Source organism: Oncorhynchus nerka, linkage group LG17, assembly GCF_034236695.1.
Source record: "Oncorhynchus nerka isolate Pitt River linkage group LG17, Oner_Uvic_2.0, whole genome shotgun sequence".
Taxonomy (NCBI): domain Eukaryota; kingdom Metazoa; phylum Chordata; class Actinopteri; order Salmoniformes; family Salmonidae; genus Oncorhynchus; species Oncorhynchus nerka.
The window spans coordinates 33466313-33486667 of NC_088412.1; the positions used below are offsets into that span (position 1 = coordinate 33466313).

A 20355-nucleotide genomic window follows, 5' to 3' on the forward strand; every position below is an offset into this window, starting at 1 on the left:
TGTCAAAGGATGTTTCATTCTGCGTTCCTAAATTGCACAGGATCATATTTGGTCCCTCTACTGTAGGCCTAATGTATTTTTGTTCTGACTATTGCATTACCACAGTAATAACTACATGTGCAGTGTGTGTGTGCACCTTATTATTCGGGTATCCATAGAACAACAGAGACAAAGGCATCACAAACACAGTTACTTTCTTTACAGGTTTATTTATGATGCATACCAACGTGGTCTCAGAGCATTTCGTATGATATGTTATGAATTTCAATTCATACGATATGTTACGAATTCCAATTTGTCGTGGCTAACGTTAGCTAGGGGTGGCTAATGCTAATGTTAGCTAGGTTAGGGTTAGGGAGGTTAGCTAAAATGGTTAGGGTTAGGGGAAGAGTTGGCTAACATTTTAAGTTGTGGCTAATTGGCTAAAATGCTCAAGTTGTCCATGATGAGGTTCAAACACACAACCTTTGGGTTGCTAGGTGTTCACGTTCTATGCTTACCCATCCACCTGACCAACTACCCTCCGTTTGTACTCCCTGACGAAGGCCATGTAGCTGAAACACGTTGGGTTTTTGTTTCTATTGAACATTCCATACAAATAAAGGCATTTTAATGAATTATATGAAGAGTGCCTTGGTCCTCCTTTCTTTTTGATGACCAATTCACCCCTTTTACCAAAGAACACCTTCTGTCTACCAAAATGTACTATTGTGTCCCTTAGTAGCGCTTCCCTTCCTCCTTTTTCCACCCTCCTTTTTGTTTTTGATTTAAGTAACCTATCTTATGTAAACATACCAAACATAACATACACTACATGACCAAAAGTATGTGGACATCTGCTTGTCGAACATCTCATTCCAAAATCATGGACATTAATGTGGAGTTGGTCCTCCTTTTGCTGCTTTAACAGCCTCCACTCTTCTGGGAAGACTTTCCACTAGATGTTGGAACATTGCTGCAGGAACTTGCTTCCATTGAGCCACAAGAACATTAGTGAGGTCAGGCGCTGATGTTGGCCTGACTCGTAGTCGGCGTTCCAATTCATTCCAAAGGTGTTCGATGGAGTTGAGGTCAGGGCTATGTGCAGGCCAGTCAAGTTCTTCCACACCGATCTTGACAAACCATTTCTGCATGGACCTCGTTTTGAGCACGGGGCCATTGTCATGCTGAAACAGGAAAGGGCCTTCCCCAAACTGTTGCCACAAAGTTGGAAGCACAACATTTTCTAGAATGTTATTGTATGCTGTAGCGTTAAGATTTCCCTTCACTGAAACTAAGGGGCCGAGCCCGAACCATGGAAAACAGCCCCAGACCATCATTCCTCCTCCATCAAACTTTACAGTTGGCACTATGCATTGGGGCAAGTAGCCATGGAAACCCATTTCATGAAGCTCCTGACAAACAGTAATTGTGCCGAAGTTGCTTCCAGAGGCAGTTTGGAACTCGGTAGTGTGTTGCAACGTTTTTTACGCGCTTCATCACTCAGGGGTCCCGTTCGATGAGCTTGTGTGGCCTACCACTTCATGGCTGAGCCGTTGTTGCTCCTAGACATTTCTATTCCACAATAACAGCACTTACAGTTGACCAGGGAAGCTCTAGCAGGGCAGAAATTTGACGTACTGACTTGTTGGAAAGGTGGCATCAGAATGACAGTGCCACGTTGAAAGTCACAGAGCTCTTCAGTAAGGCCATTCTACTGCCAATGTTTGTCTATGGAGATTACATGGCTGTCTGCTCGATTTTATTCACCTGTCAGCAATGGGTGTGACTGAAATAGCTGAAAACAGTCATGTTAAGGGGTGTCCACATACTTTTGTATATATAGTGTATCATACTAATTTCAGGGTCCCGGATTTACGTTTGCTATGTTACGTCTAGTCTATGACCAGTCTGTGCATACACATCATGTGGAGAGGCAGTGTCATGAAGATATATATTTTGTGGCAAAGAAAAAAGGGGATTTGTGTATCGAGTAAGGTAGGTAAGGATGTGAATCTAGGAAATTCAAACAGTGTTTCATGCTCCCACCTTTACAATCCCTCAGTCTATTATATCATTCAAAGTCATATAAACAGCATTTTCATTACGATTAACATGTCTGGTTTTCCACCACAAATTACTCATATTTTACAATGTAAGAACAGTATAATTCTGTAATAAAATATAAAATCCAACTTCTAATTTCTTTGTCGTCTGCTGCGTTTTTCTCAATATTAAGTGCAACTTATCTTAAATCAGCACAAACAAATACAGTCGGTCTTAAGCCTCACTGTGTCTCACAGTGGAGAAGGTCAGGTCAGAACCATCCCTCTCGGAGATCTCACTATGCTGTGTGGCCATAATGGTTTCTGGGGTAACGCTCTGGTACTGACGAGCTGTGCCGAATGGTTTAGCAGCCAATAACCCCATATAGTTCTCTCCTTCATCTCCCTGTGTCATGGATGTACGGCCAAATCCATCTATGGCTCTCCACCTCTGTTGTCCCCTGCTCCTCCATCCAGAACCAGCTGCCTCTTCTCCCTCTGGGAATGGTGGTGGTGTTCCTGGGGCACTAGGTGGAGCCAGGTGGGGCTGAATGTCTACAACTAGACGCCTCCTATGGCGGGGGATTTGGAGTGGAGACTCTATAGGCCTCGCCTCATCAGTGGAAGTGGAGAAAAGGGATGATGTTTTTGGAAAAGACAGTTGGGGAGAGGGATTGGTTTCTTCCTCAAAGCCTCCGTCCTTTCTGCTAATGGTACGCTCTAGTATGGGACTGCTGTAGTCTGCTCTGGCTCTCCTGCCCACCTCATCTGTGCTGCTGTCTGAGTTGATATTGAGAGCACTCCTTTGAGAGAAAGAAACATTCATGTTTGTAGAACTGTCCTTTGTGTCCCACCTTTGTGTCTCTGACAGTGCCTTCAGACCACCAAGCCCTGGCCTTTCCCACCTGTCCTCTGCTCCGGTCTTCCTCTCCACCTCCTCTGTGGTACTGGCTGAGTTGTAAAGGCTGATATTGAGAGCTCTTCTTGGGGCAAAGGAGACATTAATAGGCGTGTCCCCAGGACTGAGCGAGAAATCTGTGACGTCTCTCCCTGGTTTCTTTGTGTGTTCTGTAAGCTCATCTCCATTCTCACTGCTAGCAGAGGATGATTCGGCAAGTGTAGCATCCTGAGAGGGCTGGATATTCTGATGCCTCCAGAGTCCAGGGATGTAGAGTGGAACTGGTGGCTCCTCAGTTCTCGCCCTGTCTGAGGAGGTGGAGTAAAATATTGATGTTTTGGGAGCAGGCTTGGCATCTTCCTGAAAACCTCTATCATTTGTGGTGGTTATACTCTCATACTTTGACTCTGATGATTGATTTTGAAAACTCTCCTTGGAGAAGCCAATGTTGAGAGCTTCCCTTGGAACAAAAGAGACATTAATGGGTGTGTCTCTAGGACTGAGAGATGGATACTTATATGTGACATCAGGGACCTTAGCTTTCTCCTCTTCTCTTTTTTGGTTCATTGTAGTCTCATCTTCACTCTCACTGCTGGAAGAGGTTGATTCAGAGTTATGCGATGTTCGTAGGGAAGCAGGTGGAGTTTCCTGATGAGGCTGAATATCCACATGTCTCCTGAAAATAGGGATATAGAGTGGAACTAGAGACTCTTCATCCCTTGTCCCATCTGAGGGAATTGAAGATTTGGGAAGGGGCTCCTTTGTACTGATGGCAATCTGGGAGGTTAGACCCATGCCAGTCAAACTTGGCTCTGATTGATACTGAAAACCCTCCTTGGAGAAGCCAATATTGAGCGCTTTCCTTGGAGCAAAAGAGACATCAATGCCTGCGGGAATGAAAGATGAATCGGAGTCCTGAGATTTCTCTTCCCTTTTTTGCTTCATTGTCGTCTCATCCTCACTTTCACTGTTAGAAGAGGATGAACCAGCAGGTCGGCGTGACCCTGGGGCAGCAGGTGGAGTTTCCTGAGTGGCCTGAATATCTAAATGTTCCCCGAGGCTGGGGATATCTAGTGGAGTCTCTCCAGTCCTTGTCCCTTCTGGGAATCGATTTTGGGGAAGAGGCTCCTTTGGGGTGAATTCACTCTGAGAGGAGAGATCCAAGCTAGGCGACCTTGTCTCAGGCTCTTGTTGATATTGAAAACCCTCCTTGGAGAAGCTGATATTGAGAGCTTTCCTTGGGGCTATAGAGACATTAATGTCTCCAAGACTGAGAAATGGATCCTTGTGTGTGACATCTGGGACCTCTCTGTCAAGTTCCTTACTCTCACTTCCAGAAGAGGATGAACCAGAGGGTGGTGGTGTTTGTGGGGCAGCAGGGGGAGTCTCCTGAGGAGGCTGAATATCCACATGTCTCTTGAAACTGGGGATATAGAGTGGAACTAGAGACTCTTCATCCCTCGTCCCATCTGAGGGAATTGAAGATTTGGGAAGGGGCTCCTTTGTACTGATGGCAATCTGGGAGGTTAGACCCATGCCAGTCAAACTTGGCTCTGATTGATACTGAAAACCCTCCTTGGAGAAGCCAATATTGAGCGCTTTCCTTGGTGCAAAAGAGACATCAATGCCTGCGGGAATGAAAGATGAATCGGAGTCCTGAGATTTCTCTTCCCTTTTTTGATTCATTGTCGTCTCATCTTCACTTTCACTGTTAGAAGAGGATGAACCAGCAGGTCGGCATGACCCTGGGGCAGCAGGTGGAGTTTCCTGAGTGGCCTGAATATCTAAATGTCCCCGGATGCTGGGGATATCTAGTGGAGTCTCTCCAGTCCTTGTCCCTTCTGGGAATCGATGTTGGGGAGGAGGCTCCTTTGGGGTGAATTCACTCTGAGAGGAGAGATCCAAGCTAGTCGACCTTGTCTCAGGCTCTGATTGATATTGAAGACCCTCCTTGGAGAAGCCAATATTGAGAGCTTTCCTTGGAGCAAAAGAGACATCAATGCCTGCGGGAATGAAAGATGAATCTGGGACCTTAGCTTTCTCTTCTCTTTTTTGATTCATTGTAGTCTCATCCTCACTTTCACTTCTAGAAGAGGATGAACCAGAGGGTGGTGGTGTTCGTGGTGGAGCAGGTGTAGTGTCCTGAGGAGGCTGAATATCCAGACATCTCCTGAGGCTGGGGATATAGAATGGAGCTGGAGACTCTCCAGCCCTTGTCCCGTCTGAGGGCAATGAAGTCTCCTTTGGGGTGATGGCACTCTGGAGAGAAAGACCCACGCCAGTCAACCTTTTTTCAGGCTCTGGTTGATATTGGTAACCTTGCTTGGAAAAGCCGATATTGAGAGCTTTCCTTGGAGCCAAAGAGACATTAATGTCTCCAAGACTGAGAGATGAATTCTTCTGTGAGACATCTGGGACCTCTCTGTCAAGTTTCATTGAGTTATCTGTAGTCTCATCTTCACTCTCACTGCTGGAAGAGGATTCAGAGGGTGGTGGTGTTTTTGCGGGAGCAGGTGAAGCTTCCTGAGGAGGCTGAATATCTAAACGCTTACTGAGTCTGGGGATGTAGACTGAAACTGGTGGGTCTTCAACCCTTGCCACGTCTGAGGGCAATGACGTTTGGGGAAGGGGCTCCTTTGTGCTGATGGCACTCTGGGTGGTTCGATCCAAGCCAGTCGACCTTGTCTCAGGCTCTGGTTGATATTGAAAACCATCCTTGGAGAAGCCAATATTGAGAGCTTTCCTTGAGGCCAAAGATACATTAATGTCTCCAAGACTGAGAGATGGACCTTTGTGTGTCACAGCTGGGACTTGAGCTTCATCCTCCTCTTCCTCATCGCTATCCTTGTTCACTGTGTACTTTGTGGGTTCATCACTACTATCACTGGACAAATCAGAGTGCTCTGAAAACAAATGAGAGCGTTGAACTTCCTGTCTCAGTTCACTCACATGAAATCCATCCTCATCTGGAGAGGGACTGACTGGGTCCTTATAGTGCTGCTTGTCCAAACTGACATCATGTTTGAGATAGGGGTTCGCTGCTGCAGGGTCTGTTGTGCTATCATGTGGTAGTGCATCCTGGACAATCTCCTTCTCCTTCACTACCCCCATCTCTGGGTTCACAGTGTACTCTGTAGGTTCATTCCCACTGTCACTTGAGTTGCTGGAGCTGGACTCATCATTCTCCCTCCATTCTTCCACAAGTGTTTCTTTATTCCACGCTTGTTCATAGTCTTTTCTCAACTGATCAGCAAAAGCAGAACCTGAAAGATCTTGACTACTGGATCGTGCCGATGCACCTTGGATGGAATCGGGGAACTCAAAGCTCTCTCCGCTGTCATTCCACAGCTCAGGATCCATGGGGTTGGGATCTGCCATGTTTGATTTCCTATAAGCAAATCCAGGGATCTCACCCACTCTGCCAATGTTGATCTGTAGAACATCAACTGGTTTAACTGTAGGGAAATCTGAACTCCGCTCAAAGGAGTCGTCTTCCTTCTGGGGGGATTGAGGCTCCCAGGAATTATTCCGGGTCTTGAGCTCCTCCAATCTCTGAGCCAAATTGTCTTTGGGCCAGTCCATATCCTGATCCCTATCTGGACTCTCCTGGTCAGAGTGTGAAGACACAGACGAGCTTCGACACCCCTGCAACTGTTCTGGGTCGGGGATGGATTCAAACTCCATGCCGTGGGTATGGACTGGGTAAGCGCCCCTTTGTGGTTCACTCAGAGACATATCAGAGAGATCTCCACTGTGAGTGTCTGTCTCTGGGTTGTCATGTCGGAAGCTTCCTGAGCTGACAGAGCCCCGTACCCTAGGCTTCTCCTCCTCAGGCGGGTGATAGACCTCAAGGGAGGGGTGTGAGGTATCCCTCTCCTGAACATTCTCATATGTTGCATCATATTCCCCAGCGAGGTTGTCCTGCATGCCATTGGCCACAGTATCATAGTATGGAATACTATTCTGATCCATTTGTTCTGAAGGATGTCCACTAAATGTCACTCTCCTCTCCCTGTGTGTCCCTAGTTCCTCTCGCTCATCCTCATCTGAATAGGCCTTGTTATCGTAGGGGGACTGCCCGGCAGAGGAGACCGATTGTGGCGGGGAGGCGCTTTGCTTGGTACGGTTACAGCAGCTACAACACCTCCTCCAGAGAGCGTCCAGGAGAGGTCTGGTCAGAGCACCAATTACAAATGCTACCAGGAAGGTGATGAACACAGACAGGCAGACAGCCAGGACCAAGTCAGACTGTGTTCTCTGGGTAGCCCTGTGGAGGTCTAGAGAGTTCAGGTCTGTCTCCTGACCTTCCCCCTGGATGCTGCCTAACTCTGAGTTCATCTGTAGCCGCTCCCTGTGTAAACTCCTAGTGTCTCTGGTTTTCCTCTCTGCCTTGTGAACAAGCAGGTTGAATACAGACACAGACTCCTTGTGAGGCCCAGAGATGCACACGTACAGTCCTGCGTCTCGCTCTGTGATGTCACTGATCAGCAGGCCTGCCTGGCTCCCAGGAACTTGTCCATTGGGCGTCCACCATGTTGAATCTAGAACAAATACACAAACAGTGGGAGACTATTATAAAGTCAAGCGTGATTACAATTCGAATGGTTGTTAACTATATACTCAACACACACAAACAAAGAAATGAAAGGTCCAATGCATCTGTTTTATTTCTGGATAACAATTAAGTACCTTACTGTGATTGTTTTCAATTAAAATGGTCAAAAAGAAACACAAAAATAGCTTCTTAGCTCTAATTTTGCTAAAACTGTCTGTGAGTGGTCTGAGTGGGGAGCGGAAAACTGAAAACTAGCTGTTATTGGCAGAGAGGTTTGGAACTCTTTCTTATTAGTATATTAACTAATTTACCGCCTGGTGATGTCACTAGGCAGGCCAAAACTCCCACCAAAACAGACTGAAATTTCAGTCGGCCTTTTCAAATAACTCGCACACTAAAAGGGCATTATCATCATTTTCACAATGCCACATTATTATTCCCATCTCATAGCGTGGAAATATATACGTATAAAACACAGGGAAATCACATTTTTGACTAGACTTGGCCTTTAACTGTTGGTGTAATGCAGGGTCCTGCCCCCCCTCTGGGTGCACGTTTTGGATTTAGCCCTAACACTACACAGCTGTTTCAAATAACCAACTCATAATCAAGCTTTGATTATTTGAATCAGCTTTGTAGTGCTAGGGCAAAAAACAAGGACCGAGTTTGGGAGACCGTGAAAGAAGTGTGTTACCTTGCTTTGGAGAGCCACAGGGCAGCAGGATCTCCATCCCTTTATCCACTGTCACATCCTGGTGGAGCCCCGCCCTGTTCTCAGCAGTAGAGCAGGTGAGGTCACTGTCCTCCAGGTGTAGCAGGTCTCTACCTGCGTGGGTGGAGGGGGATGTACACACCACCCCCCTCCAGGTCTGCTGCAGGGCCCTGTCCCTGTCGTAGGCCATCTTCCTCCTCAAGCTCCGCAGGCTGCAGTCACACCTCCACCTGTTCCCACTCACCTCCACCAGGGCATTCAGGTTACGCAGCGACAGGTAGGCTGATGGAGTGATCGTGGTCAACAAGTTGAAGCTCAGATCCAGGACCTTGAAGGATGACATTATAAACATGAATATCAAAAATCTGGTCAGGTGGGAGGAAAAGGATAACAAAATGGCTGTTATGATGTTGTAGTTATCATGTGTATAGTTACCCTGAGCTCTGGCATGTCCCTCAGGGCCTGTGGGTGGAGGTTGGAGATACGGTTGTGCTGCAGATGGATCTCTCTCAGAAGGGGGCACCTGCTCAGGTCTCCAGGTCGCAGGTCAGAGATCCTGTTGTGGGAGAGCTGCAGCACCTGTAGGAACTCACTACCTCCCAGGCCTGAAGGACAAAGCACAAACACAGTCCTAACATTGGAGTAACATTGGTGTAATTACACAGATGACTGGGGCGGCCCCTGTTTGTCCTCAGTGTGAATGCACAGAGGATAGTAGTTGTAAGGTGTAAGTCCCCTGCTCACCTTTGTACTGTTCTATACATGGGCTGGAGTCCGGCATTAATCTCAGAGCTTTACAAGCAGCCGACCAATCAGAGATGAATGTATACCTGCCCTTACAGCTCCCTATACCTGACAGGTCTAACAGTATTTGAGTGATTGACAATAACATGGTAGAGTACTTGTAACCGTTTTGTTTTTATCTACGCTGAACATTCCATCCTGGGATCAGTTGTGGAAAAAGTAACCAATTGTCATACTTGAGTAAAAGTAAAGATACCTTTATAGAAAATGACTCCAGTAAAAGTTCATTAAAGGCACCCGGTAAAATACTACTTGAGTAATTGTATTTGGTGGTAACACTTTACTTGACACCTAGCGTCATAACAGGTTATGACACCATCATAACCATGTCATTATATGTCAGAACAACTGACATAACTTGTCATAACCTGTTATGACACATATATTTAGACCTGTTGTGACATATATTGCGTGATTTTATGGCTGGTTATGACACCTACAAAATAGTGTAAAAACCCACAAAACCTACCACACAAGGCAAAATATTCCATTACATCATAGCCTGTGTCAACAGTATGTTTATGTTATGTGTGTATATACAGTGGGGCAAAAAAGTATTTAGTCAGCCACCAATTGTGCAAGTTCTCCCACTTAAAAAGATGAGAGAGGCCTGTAATTTTCATCATAGGTACACTTGAACTATGACAGACAAAATGATGTAAACAAATCCAGAAAATCACATTGTAGGATTTTTTATGAATTTATTTGCAAATTATGGTGGAAAATAAGTATTTGGTCACCTACAAACAAGCAAGATTTCTGTCTCTCACAGACCTGTAACTTCTTCTTTAAGAGGCTCCTCTGTCCTCCACTCGTTACCTGTATTAATGGCACCTGTTTGAACTTGTTATCAATATAAAAGACACCTACCTGTCCACAACCTCAAACAGTCACACTCCAAACTCCACTATGGCCAAGACCAAAGAGCTGTCAAAGGACACCAGAAACAAAATTGTAGACCTGCACCAGGCTGGGAAGACTGAATCTACAATAGGTAAGCAGCTTGGTTTGAAGAAATCAACTGTGGGAGCAATTATTAGGAAATGGAAGACATACAAGACCACAGATAATCTCCCTCGATCTGGGGCTCCACGCAAGATCTCACCCCATGGGGTCAAAATTATCACAAGAACGGTGAGCAAAAATCCCAGAACCACACAGGGGGACCTAGTGAATGACCTGCAGAGAGTTGGTACCAAAGTAACAAAGCCTACCATCAGTAACATACTACGCCGCCAGGGACTCAAATCCTGCAGTGCCAGACGTGTCCCCCTTCTTAAGCCAGTACATGTCCAGGCCCGTCTGAAGTTTGCTAGAGAGCATTTGGATGATCCAGAAGAAGATTTGGATAATGTCATATGGTCAGATGAAACCAACATATAACTTTTTGGTAAAAACTCAACTCGTCGTGTTTGAGGACAAAGAATGCCGAGTTGCATCCAAAGAACACCATACCTACTGTGAAGCATGGGGGTGGAAACATCATGCTTTGGGGCTGTTTTTCTGCAAAGGGACCAGGACGACTGATCCGTGTAAAGGAAAGAATGAATGGGGCCATGTATTGTGAGATTTTGAGTGAAAACCTCCTTCCATCAGCAAGGGCATTGAAGATGAAACGTGGCTGGGTCTTTCAGCATGACAATGATCCCAAACACACCGCCTGGGCAACGAAGGAGTGGCTTCGTAAGAAGCATTTCAAGGTCCTGGAGTGGCCTAGCCAGTCTCCAGATCTCAACTCCATAGAAAATCTTTGGAGGGAGTTGAAAGTCTGTGTTGCCCAGCAACAGCCCCAAAACATCACTGCTCTAGAGGAGATCTGCATGGAGGAATGGGCCAAAATACCAGCAACAGTGTGTGAAAACCTTGTGAAGACTTACAGAAAACGTTTGACCTCTGTCATTGCCAACAAAGGGTATATAACAAAGTATTGAGATACACTTTTGTTATTGACCAAATACTTATTTTCCACCATCATTTGCAAATTAATTAATTAAAAATCCTACAATGTGATTATCTGTATTTTTTTTTCTCATTTTGTCTGTCACAATTGGTGACAGACAAAAGTAATTTTGAACTTGCACAATTGGTGGCTGACTAAATACTTTTTTGCCCCACTGTATATATTTTTATATTTAAAAAAAAATATATATATTGACCATATTAAATTATGATTGTAATTGCAAACACATTGTCAGACATGCACCTACCCCAATGCTCTGTTGCTGATGACTGGGATGAATGCAGGAACAGATTTCAGGAGCAGGATAAGACACCCTCTTTTTGACTGATGACTAATATAAGGGCATGTACATGAAAGGCCTGTCTGGGCTTGTATGATTATGAAGCTCATAATGCTTCATGACAGTGTCATAAAGTGTATTTTCTACAAGCTATTTAATAAAATATGATCTAAAAAAACATGACTAACAACAAAGGATTTAAGAAACAAACTTTCAGGAAACTTCTTGGCAGGGGAAAAACGAATTTGAATAAATGTGGGTTTTAACACTCTTATGTACTACGTGTCATAACCAGACAAAACATAATGCAATGCATGTCACAGCAGGTGTAAATGTATGGGTCATGACAGTGTTATGACCATATTATGACAGGTTATGACAAGTTATGTCAGCTGTTATAAGCATGTCATGTTGTGTTATGACACTGGGTGTCAAGTAAAGTGTTACCGCAAAATATATTTAAGAATCAAAAATAAGAGTATAAATAATTTCCAATTGCTTACATTAAGCAAACCAAACGGCACAAGGTTCTTGTTTTGTATTTATTTACGGATAGCCAGGAGCACACTCCAACATTCAGACATCATTTACAAACAAAACATTTGTGTTTAGTGAGTCTGCCAGATCAGAGGCAGTAGGGATGACCAGGGATGTTCTCTGGATAAGTGTGTGAATCGGACCATTTTCCTGTCCTGCTAAGCATTCAAAATGTAACAAGTACTTTTGGGTGTCAGGATAAATGTATGGGGTAAAAAGTACATTATTGTCATACTTGAATGTATTGAAGCAAAAGTAAATGTTGTCCAAATATCAATAGTAAAGTACAGATACCCCCAGAAAACGACCTAAGTAACACTTTAAAGTATTTTTACTTAAGTGCTTTACACCACCGCCTGGGACAACAAACAATCACTGGGGTTGGGTAGAAATATGTGTTACTGTTATGACTGATTAAAGCCAAGGATTTTCTATTGACAGCACTTATTTCACACTATGATTTTCAGTCTCCCCAGTCTCCTCTTCTCTCTAGCGTGAGACTGCTGAGCTGAAGTGAGACATTGTGGGCCTGGGCTTCATTAGAGGAGCACTGGGAGACTGTGAGCAGAATATCAAGCAGCATAGAGAGGCCTCTGTCTGTCTCACAGAGCTCACATAACAACTGCCCACAGTCCTCACAAACCTCGAACTAGGAGAAAACACTCACAGTCACCAGGGGATACATATAAAACTCAAAGGTTCAACTCTTCTGATGGAATGTTGACAAAGAGAGATTAATAACTACTGTAAAATGATGATTGAGGCTTGGCCCTCTTTTAAAACACAATCATTGCACTTTTACACCCTCTTATGAGCCATTGGAATGTCAGTAAACAGCCTCGAAGATTGGCTGAAGATTGTGCAATGGTTTGTCAAGTTATTTTTTGTGATTGGCAGGGCTGGTTTAATCATTTTCTTTTAGAGCAAAGTCCTAATTATTAAGGATAATCATTCACAGGCGTATGGGTGTGAATGTGTGTGTGTGAGCATGTGTGCTTATTTACTGTATGTGTGTTAGGCAAAGTCACATTTTCATGATTAGTGTAACTGCATGTAATAGTACAGCGAAGCAATTCCTTATGTATTTGTGTGTGTGAGAGAGAGACTCACCTTCAGGAATCATCTCTAGCTGGTTCCTCTCAGCAGAGAGCAGCTGCAGAGTTGGGGCCCAGGACACACATCTCCCTCGGCTACGTGAGAGGGGGATTTTCCAATGTTTACCCCTCCAGGTCCTCCGCACACACAGAGACAGGTGAGTGATGCTGTTGTGTCCAAGCCATAGACTCTTAAGCCTCCAACTTGACCATGAGGGGGTAACGGACTTCAGGAGGTTGTGAGATAGATCTAGTTCAGTGACAGTGGATGGAACATGTTGTTGGGCCTGGGAAAGGCCAGCGAAGGAACAGTTTAGCAGACCTTTCTGACAAAGGCAGGACTCCGGACAAGCAGGGGGAACGGGAGAACACTGGAGCCCCTGGATGAGGAGGAGCAGCACTGCAGCACAGAACATCCACTGAGACACGGCCATCACAAACCACCCTGTGCCTATATAGGTAAAACAAGAGAGAATAACTAAAGTTAGCGAAATGTGAGTTTCAACATGAAAGACAATATCTGAACACATACCGTAATTAAATATTCATCTAATACATCTAACACATACAAAAACACCCAAATGGAATCAAAACACACACATTACTCTCAAATGTAGAAATCTGCAACTGCAATATTGGCACACGTCATAAACAAAAATCTAAATGAATACGTAAAAAGAAATCTAACTCACCCTTCCGTGTACGCATTGTATACAACCGAAACGAACTTGTGACTCTCACTCTCTCCCCACCCAGTGCACCGGCAAAGGTAGCATATTATTTGACTTTGTCTCCTGTAGTTTTAGATCAAAGTCTGCAGTGTGTACTGCCATGTTGAGTCAGACATGCACATACACAAAAATGGCATAAGCATTTCGCAGATTCCCTCAATCATTCACATGCCATGGTTAATGTCTTACCAGGATGTTATTACCCTCTCCTTCATAGGTAACTGTGCTGCCAGGAATCCTCATAACAAGGACAACTAAGCCCAGCTAGGATTTATTATTGATTGATAAATCACTGGATTGGAACTGAATTAAGCTAAAAAAAAAAAAAAAAAATCTAGGTTATTTAGCCCCTTTACAGTGTGAAATGTAGTAAACATGTAATACACACTAAATGAATTGTGGCATAACACCTCCAAGTGGGCATTGTGGGATAGGGCACAAAAAGGGTGGTTTTAAACATGAAAATAAAACTGCAAATTGACAAAAGACAACAGGGCCTTTCAAACACAGCACAACCCTTTATTAAACAAACATGGAAGTTAAATAATGGACATTTTTCCAAACGCTCATTCTCAAGGTTCCAGTGAAAACAATGAATACATACATCAATAAAGGCATGGAGTCCATATTGCTGCTTGAGATGATGACCACACTGTTACCATAGCAACACTTGAATATACACTCCAGTTAGCACAAAGTAAATACACATCACACGTGTAGCACTGCCACTCATGTTATGTTGCACAAAATGTCACTCAAAATTATTTGTTTCAAACCAATGTTATCAAAATGTATAATTGAAACAAACACAAAAGCCTCATGAATACCACCCCCCAAAAAAAAAAAGCAGCTGACTGCATTAATCTGTAGTATATCTTATAATTGTCCTGTTTCTGAGCATTAGGCAGTATGATATTATAGACACATGAAAACGAATTCCATTTGGCACCGAAACTAAAGACACTCCAATCTCTTCCCTTGTGAAAACACAGAGACAATGTTTGGCACATACAGGATGAGGAGGCAGATGTGCAGGACATTCCAAAAGTATTCAGACCACTTGATTTATTCCACACTTTTTTTTACGTTACAGCCTTATTGTAAAATGGATTAAATATTTTTTCCCTCTCATCAATCTACACACTATACCCCATAATGTCAAAGCGAAAACAGGTTTTTAGACATTTTTCAAAATGTATTAAACATTTATTTTTATTTTTATTATCACAGTATTAAGACCCTTTACTCAGTACTTTGTTGAAGCACCTTTGGCAGAGATTACAGCCTCAAATATGATTGGGTATGACCCTACAAGCTTGGCACACCTGTATTTGGGGAGTTTGTCCCATTCTTCTCTGCAGATCCTCTCAAGCTCTATCAGGTCTCTCCAGAGATGTTCAATCAGGTTCAAATCTGGGCTCTGGCTGGGCCACTCAAGGACATTCAGTGACTTATCCGGAAGCCACTCCTGCGTTGTCTTGGTTATGTGCTTAGGGTCGTTGACCTGTTGGAAGGTGAACCTTCGCCGCAGTCTGAGGTCCTGAGCGCTCTGGAGCAGGTTTTCAAGAAGGATCTCTCTGTACTTTGCTCCGTTCATCCTAACTAATCTCCCAGTCCCTGCCGCTGAAAAACATCACCACAGCATATTGCTACCACCACCATGCTTCACAGTAGGGATGGTACCAAGTTTCCTCCAGACGTGACACTTGGCATTTAGGCCAAAGAGTTCAATCTAGGTTTCACCAGACCAGAGAATCTTTCTCATAGTCTGAGAGTCCTTTAGGTGCCTTCTGGCAAACTCCAAATGGGCTGTCATATGCTTTTTACTGAAGAGTGGCCTCCGTCTGGTCACTCTACCATAAAGGCCTGATTGGTGGAGTGCTGCAGAGGTGGTTGTCCTTCTGGAAGGTTCTCTCATCTCCACAGAGGAACTCTAGAACTTAGTCAGAGTGACCACCGGGTTCTTGGTCACCTCCCTGACCAAGGCCCTTCTCCCCCGATTGCTCAGTTTGGCCAGCTCTAGGAAGAGTCTTGGTGAATCCAAACTTCTTCCATTTAAGAATGATGGAGGCCACTGTGTTCTTGGGGACCTTCAATACTGCAGACATTTTTTGGAACCCTTCCCCAGATCTGTGCTTTGATATAATCCTGTCTAGGAGCTCTACGGACAATCCCTTCGACCTCACGGCTCGGTTTTTGCTCTGAAATGCCCTGTCAACTGTGGGACCTTATATAAACAGGTGTGTGCCTTTCCAAATCATGTCCAATCAATAGAATTTACCACAGGTGAACTCCAATCAAGTTGTCGAAACATCTCAAGGAAGATCAATGGAAACAGGATTTTTCCTGAGCTCAATTTCGAGTCTCATAGCAAAGGGTCTGAATACTTATGTAACTAAGGTATTTCTGTTTTTTAATTTTAATTGGTTGTAACGTAACATAATGTTGAAGAATTTTCGAATGCACTGTAGATAGCAATGTAAGGAGCACTAAAAGTATGTTTCCTATTTTAAGCTAAAATTATGTTTCCTATTTTAAGTGTTAACCCTTGCACATATCCCACTAACTCCAACTCATTACTCCTTAACTAACCATACTCAAAACATAAATATAGTGGCTAAGTGATCAGTGGCTGATGCCTAATACAGGGGGACTTGTACTCGAGTCACACACAGCTGCCAGTGGAAATATACATAAGCAAATCATTATCAATATAAATACCCAGAACACCGGTAATAATACTGGACTGCTTGGTAGAGTGCTGTGTCTGTTGTTACTTAATATAGTGTGCTGCTCTAAGTATAAACAAAACAAAATGATAATACTGTATGTAGCTCTTATCTTTGGCCAAGCGGATATGCAGACAAACAAAAAGGCCTCCATAAAAAAAGAGTGTTTCTGGGTGTTACATTTTGAATGTGTATGCAGTATGCACTGCACATTGTTCTAGGGTATTTCAACATTGGTTGGCCATACTTGACCATCTGTTAATTGTAGGACAAGATGGATGGTGTAACATCAGTTTGTCTTCCAGTCTCTTCAGTGGGCCGTTCCACAGGGGTTGTCTGAGGTCTGGCAGCCCATGTTCTGATACTTCACCTGGACACGGAACAGAGTGCCGTCTGCACACATACACAGCTTGTACCTCAACAGACCTTCGTCGAAATACACGTTGGCCCCCACTGAGGAGTTTTGCATGCGACTGACGCTCACCATCACCGACCCGTTCAGAACAATGCTGTTCTCCTGCAAAGGGAAAGACCTTGTTAACCATAAGTTTTAATGGAATGCAATACACCATAGACCAGGGTCCCCCCCCCCCCCCCAGATGTTTCACATGTATGGTATAACCCTAAACTGGCACACCTGATTCAATTAGTAAACTAATCATCAAGTCTTTAACTAATTGAATCAGGTGTGTCAGTTTAGGGCTAAAAGAAAAATGTGAAAAGTCTGGGGGCCCGAGGAGAGGGCCTGATAAACATGTAGACCAAATTGGGTAAGGGGTAACACTCACAGCTCTGAGCTCGATGTCCCCTCCCATCCTGAACTCCACTGTCTTGCCCATGATGAAGACCCCCTCATTGCCGCGGATGATGGCCTTGCTGTCCCCTTTGATGGACAAGTCAGAGGAAGCGTTGCTGGTGATCTGAAAGCAGAGAGAGTATTCAGAGATCTACCACTTTTTTCTGGGATAAAAAAATATATAAATGACAGGAATGGATACTAGAATGTATTTTATCTACAGTAACACTATTTGTGGTGCTACATGTTTTATTAGATGGCTTCTGTTGGCCTGGAATATACCCTTTCTGTGGAGGCTTTCTTCACACTGAGTACTTTGACTCCTTTGGGCAGGTGAAATTCGTGGTTTTCAAAGTCTGTGCTGAAGAAGGTGTTCTGAGTGCGGGGGTCAGTGAAGGATATGCCCATGTCACTGGTGATGGACGTCTTCTCTTTCTCAACACTGAGCTTAGTGGAGCCCTGCTGAAACACCACCTGGAACACATATACAAAAACCATATACATGTAAGAGCATACAGTCTGATTAAGGTATTCATATCTGGGTATGAATACATTAATCGGACTGGGGAAGTGTGTGTGTATAGACTGCTTATACCAATGTATTTGTGTGTTCTGAATCTATTCTCTGTGTGTGTGTGTGTGTGTGTGTGTGTGTGTGTGTGTGTGTGTGTGTATTTTTCCATAAGTGAGTGTGTTTTGCCTGAGTTCACCGGGTTGTTGTTGCCGGTGATAACCAGGTCCTGGTCCTTCCTGCCCCCCACAGTGCTCTTGTGTAGTGGGTGGACCACGCCCATGTCTGCCTTCTGCTTGAAGCGCAGAAGCCCACTCTCATGGAACTCTATACTGTCACAACCACTGGGCCCGATGCGGATCACTGTCCATATCACTAGAGTGATCTGAGAGACAGGACAAATGTCAGAGATTCAGATACATTGACTTGATTTGTCATAATCAGAACTAGTTATAGCATATCCATAACTAACATTCCGATGATACTAGCCTGTTAAAAAGTGAATTCAGATAAATAAGGATGGTGCCATTATGCAGAGGATGCTTTGTGTGTCATTGGGCACTCACAATGAGGTTGATGAGAGCCAGCAAGAAGAGCAGGACTATGATGCAAACAGCCATGTTGCCCTTGCGTCCTCTCAGGCCTGTCTTGTGCAGGCGCTCCTCCTCAATGGGCACATAGCCCGCCTTGAAGTTGCTGTTGTGCTCCTTGTTGGTGGTCCGCCGTTCCATGGCCTTCTCCCTCATGGACCTCTTCACAGGCCCATTAGAACTCTCCTTCAGCACACAGAACAGCAGCAATGTCAAGGCTCAGTAGGCTCACTCAGCTTTAACATGCTATACTGCTGTGACATCTACAAACAACACTTTCTGGGTGGTTCCCATCAATCAAAGCATTGACTTCACTGTACACCTCTCTGGGTGAGATTAAACATTAAGAGTTATATACATTGTAACTACCACATGTTATTTTTTCCCCACTCTGCAATCTAGTTGACCTAGTAGTTGATACATTGTAACAACCCAATTGACAGCTTATTTAGCTGTCATATGTAGTTAAAATGTAACAAATATACTGTATCTCTGAGTACAGAACCACATATTGTAACCACCACATTCTATTTTATTAGACTTTATGCAGGCGTCGCTGGATAGACAGGTTGCTTCTGAGGAATGCGCGCAATTAAACACCCGGGTCTCTCTGTCTGTAGGTAATGACTAAAAATAAAGTACACGTATATTCCACGTAACAAATATGAATAGTCCAGGTCCATATTCAACTCGGATGAAAAGATAACTTCATGATTTGGGGTAATAAAACCAGTTTAAACTTCCCAATGGAAAAACTGCGGCAATCAAGCCGTTATTTTGAGCTATGTCTATCATAAAAAGCGTAACAGTAGTACAGGGCTTGGAAGCGTGATAGCGTACTATGGATATTCCGCATACGCTTTACAACGCCCGCTCGAATACCGTAATTCCTTTCAAATGAGTTCGTAGTGCATATAGATGCCTACATCAAAACGGGAATGCAAAATGTAGAAAAACAATAATGTCTTAAATGGAAACAGACCTGCTCAGACGCCATGTTCACCCTCCCCCTCTTCCAAAGCGTTTGACAGCTCCGGAGTCCGGAAAGACAGTGGACTAGACCACTTCATTCAAATGAATAAAATAATATATATCTCTCCAGTTTTAATACTTGTGACGAGGTTTTTATTAGGGTAATTATTATATTAGCAGGTGGAATTTGAAGCCTTTTTATCAAATTGTTCATAGCTGGATCACTGTTTATCACAGATGGTTCCTTCCTGGCTAAACCAGCCAATGGGAAAGGCCCGCAACAGGATTCCAAAATAAGAAAGTCCATATAAAGCCTGTCCATTCATATTTTCTTCCAGGCAGGGCTTCCGAATAGACTAGTCCACAGACAATTAACATCACTTTATCCCTACTTAAGTGTTGTTTATTTCAAGTAATAAAGGTTTTTATCAGAGATGATGACACAACATGATAATGTATGGATTCCACAGACCCTAAAACACTACCAGACCGACACTTTTGCTAAAGCGTGGCTTTCAGTGTTAGTGGGACATTTTAGTAAATGAACTGGGACACTGTATTCTCCTTAGAACTACATTCGTGTCCCACTTCAATCAATAAGACTGTAGAATTTGTAGAAGCTTGTAGATAACACACTGTTTTCACAATTTTGTGACAATAAACATTTACTAAACCCTCCCCATGCCATTGGAAAATGAATTGGGGGACATTCCAAGCTTTTGGGAGTCTGCACAGCTTTAACTTGATCCTGGAACACTACTATCCCCCAAATTCCCCTTTTAAAATGAATATAGCCTCTTTCTATAGTCTCTTTCTTCCATGTTATTGTGCTTCCTTTATTTCCTTCCTACCCTTGTTTGTTATTTTCCCTCTAATTCCTTCCACCCTCATCCTATACTGTTTATTTGCTATATAGTGTATAACATCGATTCAGAGATGCTATGAACAACTTAAACAACAAATTACAATGTATTTTATAATATCTAATGCCAGAAATATATTTTAATTAATTAAAGATCCTTTTTTAAGATTCATCAAACACCAATCAGGGGAAGTGGGACAATACTATAAACCTGGTTTTCATAAAATATAATATCTGTTTACATGAATAATTATTATATTTTAAAACACTACCAATAACAGTTTGTTTTAACACAACAAG

At 43.5% G+C, this 20355-nt stretch overlaps 2 protein-coding genes across 2 annotated transcripts; both read right to left on the reverse strand.

Annotated features, from left to right (window-relative positions):
- Window positions 1-193: 193 nt before the first annotated feature.
- Window positions 194-13692, reverse strand: LOC115145115 (uncharacterized). Its single transcript, XM_029686402.2, has 5 exons — window positions 13557-13692; window positions 12881-13315; window positions 8625-8794; window positions 8172-8517; window positions 194-7463 (listed from the first exon to the last, which is right to left on the reverse strand). The coding sequence occupies exons 1-5, from the start codon at window positions 13570-13572 to the stop codon at window positions 2260-2262; spliced, it is 6171 nt and encodes a 2056-aa protein (XP_029542262.2). The 5' UTR covers window positions 13573-13692; the 3' UTR covers window positions 194-2259.
- A 401-nt stretch (window positions 13693-14093) lies between these two features.
- On the reverse strand, window positions 14094-19311 carry LOC115145116 (beta-sarcoglycan-like). Its single transcript, XM_029686403.2, has 6 exons — window positions 19204-19311; window positions 18198-18407; window positions 17831-18016; window positions 17403-17594; window positions 17113-17244; window positions 14094-16841 (listed from the first exon to the last, which is right to left on the reverse strand). The coding sequence occupies exons 1-6, from the start codon at window positions 19216-19218 to the stop codon at window positions 16635-16637; spliced, it is 942 nt and encodes a 313-aa protein (XP_029542263.1). The 5' UTR covers window positions 19219-19311; the 3' UTR covers window positions 14094-16634.
- Window positions 19312-20355: the final 1044 nt, after the last annotated feature.